General features: G+C 33.0%; 1 protein-coding gene across 2 annotated transcripts; it reads right to left on the reverse strand.

The window, feature by feature from the left end:
• Positions 1-2,800: 2,800 nt before the first annotated feature.
• On the reverse strand, positions 2,801-6,298 carry rogdi. 2 transcript variants are annotated; one of them, XM_053769638.2, is made up of 7 exons: positions 6,152-6,298; positions 5,914-5,985; positions 5,694-5,825; positions 5,252-5,409; positions 5,017-5,137; positions 4,383-4,592; positions 2,801-3,431 (listed from the first exon to the last, which is right to left on the reverse strand). In XM_053769638.2, exons 1-7 carry the CDS (start codon positions 6,185-6,187, stop codon positions 3,363-3,365), a joined length of 798 nt encoding a protein of 265 aa, XP_053625613.1. In that variant the 5' UTR covers positions 6,188-6,298; the 3' UTR covers positions 2,801-3,362. The 2 variants fall into 2 exon arrangements, with proteins under 2 accessions (XP_053625613.1, XP_053625614.1); XM_053769639.2 differs by having other exon boundaries at positions 3,222-3,431; positions 4,383-4,589.
• Positions 6,299-7,582: the final 1,284 nt, after the last annotated feature.

The raw sequence follows: 7,582 nt of genomic DNA on the forward strand, positions 1-7,582 counted from the left end.
AGGAAACCATGAATTAGTGAACTTTGTGACAGTGACAAATGATATCTATTTTTTTATTGCCAGTTTAAAGGTTTTGTTTTACTTTTGTTGTGTTGATGTTTTTAAATTTAATCGACTAAACTTTGGTCGCCGCAAGTTAGACAATACAATATGCTCTTATATACTCTTTATTGCACCAAAAGTGAAATATACAAAAAAAGAAATGTCACCATACAAAATAAAAAAATCCCTAGTTGCAATCTGTCGCTGCAGTAGAAAGCAACGAGTGTCAAGTGTTCTCGTCAGTTTTTGGAGCTCTGTGGAGAGAGAAAGGAAGAAATTATGGCCCGGATTGTTACTGGTGATGAAACCTGGGTTCACCACTATGAACCTGAGTCGAAGCAAGAGTCGATGCAGTGGCATAAAAAAGGCACACCTCTTCTAAAGAAGTACAAAGTGACACAAACGGCTGGCAAGATCATGGCGACTGTCTTTCGGGATACAGAAGGCATTTTATTGATCGATTACAAAGAACGTGATGTGACTATAACGGGACAGTACTACGCTTCTTTACTGGAAAGATTAAAAGAAGCTATTAAGGAAAAAAGAAGAGGAAAGTTGTCAAAAGGTGTGCTCCTTCTGCACGACAATGCACCGTTCACACGTGCCATGTTGCGACGGCCGCCATTCACCGATGCGGCTTCGAACAATTGAACCACCCACCCTACAGTCCAGACCTGGCACCCAGTGACTATTATCTATTTCCAAAAATGAAAAAAGAGCTGCGTGGAAAAAAATTTGGCGACGATGAAGGAGTGAAGTCGGCAATTTCGGCCTATTTTGACACCAAAGATAAAAAGTTATTTGAGAGATCTGAAAAATGTATTAGAGTTAAGGGAGAATATATTGAAAAGTAAAAATAGTTTGGTGTTTAATTTCAACCCGCTTCCCCCTTATTCCGCGAACTTTTTGACCTCCCCTCGTATGCACGTGTGTGAGTACTGTAATAAAAAATGCATACCTAACGACGGGCCAGCGTACCCAAATGGTATAGATTTCCATACAAATTCCCGGCCCACATACAGAGCAGCGGGTACACGGTGAGGGACAAAACATGTAGCATATGTTCCGTTCCTTCTAGTGTTGGGACCACGGACAAATTGCGGGTTACAGAAATAACAGAAAACAGTAACAGCTTTTTGTTTTATTGGGAATACAAGATACAACACAATTACAAGAATTGTTTATACAGTAGGTATACTTAGTTAAAATAGTCTCGGGACTATCTAATAATACTAATACAATAATTTTATTGTCAAACATGTCAAAAAAATAATTTGATCATGGTTCACCGCTTAGTTTTTAAAGTCTTTTATATTGTTATAATAAACGACTAAATGCATTCCAGTTATGTAAGTTGCAAAAATGTATAATTTATAATTGCCTCTTTTGATTTCATGGACGAAATAATAAAATTAAAATTACAAATATATTTTACAATTAAGTAGGTAATGAGTACTACATTAATTTATAGATAGTCAGAAAGTGCGTTGACAATATAAAGACACTATCATTATGAAATGTGCATAAAAATACAATAACTTTTAAATTTCCAATTCCGTTGTTTATTTTATTAGGTATATTTTTACCTACATAATAAATAATGTTTGAAGTTGTACAAAATAGGGCGCTATTGGAGAATAGCGCCCTATTTTGTACAGCTATTCACGCACCTCATAAGTGCGCAAAGGACGGGGATATCGCCAAGTTCTTATTTATTATTATGTGACTGAGACAGGAATAATGCACGTCATGAATGCGTGACGTGTGTTATTCCAAAACATTTTAATAAAGACAATTAATTGCATTTATACTCATAAAAGGCTCACGTTTCCATTGCGTCGCAACCACAAATAATTCGCAAATCAATACTATTGGTACGAAGACACCCCATAAGCTCGAAGTCAAGAACAAAGCGATAGGAGGATGATTTTGGAGTACCTATGTTCTACTAAAAATATATAAATAAGTTTTATGTCTCAACAGCAGTTCTTATTTCAACGTTAGCGAAATAGACACTGATGGCTGATTGCTTTGCAGTATCAAAGTATTGGTACTTAGTTTTAGTGTTAAGCTACTATAACTCATATTTTTTATGGCAATATCACAATATTTCAGCAGATTTTAACGCATAAAGAATTTGAGTTTGAGTTCTATTAAACAATTCTTACGACGATCCGTGTTTTAATTGACTAACTCTAAAATTGAGAGGTTGTAAAAATAATTGTTAAAAATATATATACAATAAAATTTTACATGCCTACCTAGAATAAGAAGAATTAAGAAGCTTATTGCTTCAGTTACAATTCATGTAAATCGCTCAGATCTATGCAATAACTATTCAAGAATACTATTGGGATTTTCTTCTTCATCCTTTTTCCATGATTCTTCTCAATTTCCTTATTACTAATACGTGGCCGGTTTTTTTATCAATTATTAGGTACCTCATTTGAAGTTAAAAAAAAGTCACTCAAAATTATATAAGTAGTATCTGAAAATAATAGCAGTATGGGAATTTTGATGAATATTTGCAAGTTTTGACATGATAAATTATTATGTAATTATCGTATGTAAAAGAATTAGGTATTGATGTTGAAATAAAGGTACACAGTTTAGTGTAAAGGTATATATGACCTATAATATAAATATTGATAAATTAACTGTCATATTATGATTGAGAAAGTTTAGTCCTTAAAGAAACACAGGATATCTCACAGACTGCTTTGTGGGTTCTACAGACCAGTAAAGAAACAAATAATTCTTTTTTTTTTTTTTCATAAACGCCTTATAAATGTAATAATTGCCAGTGTCATCAAAATTAAATGTTAGTAGATAAGTAAGTATAAAATAATGTTGTCTATGGAAATTGGAAACCATGTCAGTTCAATTTAGTAGGTAGTTTATTCGCATGTTATCTCGTCGAAATCAAAGTAGGTATACGTATATATTAAACTACATATTACTAAAATTGCAACCTACAATATCCATAACATTTTATTTTAGCCAATGAACATTGGCGTCGCTATATAAATTCAGTGGTATTGTGCATACATACGTATTTTAACCATCTTCCAATAAAAGGCAAGGTTTATTTTGAGTGTGTTCCCTTCGTATTCAGAACAGCTACAGAACATTCACTAACTCCCCTTTTCACACGGACATAATAAATTAATGTTATTAATATAACTTATATTTACCTATACATTATATTACAACATACTCAACAAGAATATCAACAATGGACTCGATTACAACTAAATAAATACAGTACAATTATTACGTAACTAGTTACATACATGAGAATCGGGTAACAAGGGCATTCGTTAGTTGAACACCATTGAGGCAGATCTTGATCCCACTGTGAAGTCCTTGTATTGAGAAAATACACACAGCTGAAAATTTTTAAAATGTAAAATAAGTAACTTCAAAACAATGCCGTCAAGTAGGTGTAAATCTCGCATGGAGAAGGTTCCGAATACGTTAATTAAATACGCCATACACATTACGTTTCTTTCTTCCTAGACGTTTGTATACTAACAAACTTTGGACGTATTACGTAAATCAACAAAAAAATTGCAAAGTACCTTAATTCATGTGACATATGAAAAAAAGAGCTTGTTTTGAGGATCCAAATTTTGAATTTAATACTTTTTAATTTATTTCTAAAAATCGGAATAAATTATGCAAAAAAGTTTTCGAAAAATATATAAGTTATATTTGTAGGAAAGGGAGTGAAAGTGAATTTTGTTGGAACATTTTGGAACTCTCTTATATTATCTAATCTAATGAGGGGTCCATCTAAAAATCAATAAGGATCAAAGTTATCATAAATAGCGATTACATAATCATTCTTATAATACATAGATAGTGACAGTGGACGGAGGACGCTATCTGTATTGCCGAAATCTTATCTAACGGCAATATGCTTGTCAAGTCACGTCAAGATAAACAAATTTGAATAGGAAGCACTTGCCGCTATATTTTGTTTGCAAATCTTAAACTTGGATTTTCAACTGAGATCACCAATTTGAATAATACATGTGAAAATTTGTGAATACATTTTGATTAAAGCTTAGATTAAAAACTATATAAAAAAATTCTAGACTGTAAATTTTTATAAATAAATATATCTTTAACTAGCAGCCTGTTCCAGCTTCAATAAGATAAAACCATAATAAACTGTGCACCTAATCCTTACTCAGGAATCACATTATCTATTGGTGAAAGGCATACAAAGATCAGTCCAGTAGTTTTAAGTTTATCGTGTTCAATCAGACAGACACAATAGGGGACTTATTTTTAAGTTAAAAATGTTAAGGTTTATTTTATAAAATACAACCCACCTTATCCTTAAGCTGTTGACACATATGCAAGGCAGCAGTTAACATAAGGAGTACATCGCTCAACCATGGGACAGCACAGTCCGCTTGACATGAATCAATTCTCATGGCACCGTGCACAGAACTTAGTTGGTAGGCAACAAATATCAGCTTGTGGGATTGTATGTAGAATGATATTGCCAGATCCTCTGGTAGATTTGGCGATAATGCCTTCTGAAATAATAACATTGTTACTTAACAAAAATAATTTACTTATTACATATTTTTTCATCGAGTCAACCATAATAAATGAAATATATTTATGTATTCACAATGTTTTCATTTTCCAGAGCAACTGGTATAAGACCTATATTTGTTAATTGACGTCCTTGGAGAAAAGGCTGCGGTGAAGTTTGTTGCGCCGCTTCTTCTTCACCTGCTCTTTGGAAGCCGGCAGTAGACTTAGTTTAAGTAATTTTTTTTGACGTCAATAAGTGATGTATATCATCCTAAATTGAATAAAGAATTTTGAATTTGTATACAAATATGGTACCTTTTAATAAAATTATAGGAACACATACTTATATTATCTTTAGAACTTTCATATAGACAAACAAGTTGACTAAACACTTTAAAGTTGACCATTAACATTACATACCATATTCCTACTCTTCATAAGTTCATCAATAGCTTTCTTCTTGGGCAACAGTAAGGCAGACCGGGCTCTTTGCAATGAACCTAAGAGACATTGTATTATGTGTAAAACCTCTTCAGATGACCTGGGACAAATGAAAAATGAAATATGAAATCTCAAAAAAAGAAAGTAATAAAAAAGTTTTTTTTTATCTAGTCTTGGACATTGTGTGTGTGAGTATACTGCTAAAAATATTTACCTAAATATATAGTGCTTATCCACATTGTCAATATAACCAAGTGCTTGTTGGAGGTGATTGGCAGCATCCTGGATCTGCTGCAGTTTCCAAGGCCCATCCTGATTGATGGATGTGCGACATATTGTATGCATTTGACGGAGTACTTTAAAGCTGATGTCCTAGTTGAGAAATTACACATTTTAAAAGAAATTTAATTAAACAAGATCTTAGACCGGCAGAGGGCTTAATGTGGTTGATATTTCTCTGACAAGCAACACTTTCAAGTGAGATTAAAGGTAGAAAATCAGTCTATAACCCATATAGTATTAACCAATTTCATCACACCTTGATAAAAATATCTGTGGAGGACTGTTATCCTTGAATTATACTTGGTTCATGTCATTATAACCAGAAAAAAATATGTAAGTTAAGAATTCTGTGTTTATTTACATAAGACACTTACGGCCTGTGTGATGCTATCTCCTGTCAGGGTTACAATACATTTTAATTGTTCTGGTTGAGATGTTAAAATGAATTTATCTTGCTTTTGGCCCTCATTCCCATACAAAGGCACAGGAAACCTATGAGCACATTCCTGCAAGTGAAACCATGTTTGAATAAATATTTAACATCAATTTTACAACAAAATAACTACCTAGGTAATAATTATACTTAGGACTTACAACTAAAACCGAATGTAACTGATGTAATATTGCGTGAACTTCTTCTCGTAACACCCATTCAAACTCCTCTTTCTGAAAAGAACAAGAATTTACAATACATAGCGAATTACAAGGCAAATTTTACAATGGAATATCTCATTGATACCTACAACTACAATACAACCATTCTACAACAATACAAAAATTATGTAAATCATGTCTAAGTTTGGAGGCTCCAACAATAAAATTATGTACTAACCAAGTTCGCCGCTTCTTCTTTTTCGTTATCACTCATTGCGATTAAATTTAGAATTAATTCAAATGAAATTATAATTTATAATTATTAAATTCGACTACGAACGAAACGAACGAACGATCGTTAATTTCAGCTGAAAAGACTGACTGACTAAATCCGTCAAGTATGTCATTCAATCTTATTCAATGTAGTGAAATGAATGAACAAAAGTATGAATTAAGTAGTGTTGTGCTGATCGGTTTAAGACAGTATGGGTAGCTGTCGATTTTGTTTTTTCCTCGATTTATGGTGTTATTGATTGTTTTCCTATCGAGAGAAAAATATTCAGGTGTACTATACATGGAATTAGTAGGTACGAAGTACTTATTAAATCCATGGTACTATACAAAACAAAGAGATGCAGGCTATGCTTCTAGCGCGATATAAGTGGTTGAAAGTAGAAACTATACATACCTAATTACTAATTATTATACTTATTTATTTTAGATAAAAATATCCAACCTCTTTTCAAAACTGTAATGATAATGATACTGTCAAATCAAAAGTCAGGTGAAATTGAATGTAATCCGTTAGAATGTAATCACGTTCTCGGCAAATTGAAATAAGTGTTTCTCATAATTTCAACGTCGATTGTTTGAAAGATTATATATTAATTACAAGCATGTTTCCTAATATACTACGAGGTTTTTATGCCCAAATGGAAACTGCCGCTAGGGCATCCGGCATCATTGCAGGGTAAAAATGAAAATTTCTGTCATACTCAAATGGGTAAATCCATCTAGGCAAAAAAAAAACTAAGTAACCAAATTAAGTTGTTTTAACTTAATTCATTATGGAACGATGAATGTGTAAGAGATCTCCTAGGTTAGGTAGGTTACTTATTGGAAGTGGCGGGGTCCACACTTCAACTGCCTCTACTAGATAACCTAAGTTATTTTAGTTGTGTTCTAATCAATGTGCGACTTAAATAAAAGGTTGTTGGTCGGAGTCCGAGGGCTCCGTTGAGGGTTTGAGGGCCTAGACGCAGGGCACTGAGTCTCTAAGCATAGCATACACCGAACCATGTAAGGTTTTCTCTTATAGTACCTATACCTAGCACTTATTATTTTCTCTTTTCGTTGTATGATTTCACAATTTCTGTGCTAGAATGTGGCCATTATAGGTAGCCTTTATTGACTAGGTCTGGGTCGACATAGTATTTAAGGCTGGGTGAACATTGAATCATTTGCATTGCAGGAAATCTGGACGCCACATGAAGTATCCATATACATTTTCTGCGAAAATAGCTCAATTTCCAATATTTTTTTATATGAGAAATAATTACATTTGGATGTATTATCCATGGGGAATCTTGATATCAGTGTATTTTTTTGGGATAATACATAATGTTGTAAATTCTGATGAAAATAAGAGAAGTTGGGCAGAATCCCAAAG

The sequence above is a fragment of the Plodia interpunctella genome, chromosome 3 (genome assembly GCF_027563975.2).
Source record: "Plodia interpunctella isolate USDA-ARS_2022_Savannah chromosome 3, ilPloInte3.2, whole genome shotgun sequence".
Taxonomy (NCBI): Eukaryota; Metazoa; Arthropoda; class Insecta; order Lepidoptera; family Pyralidae; genus Plodia; species Plodia interpunctella.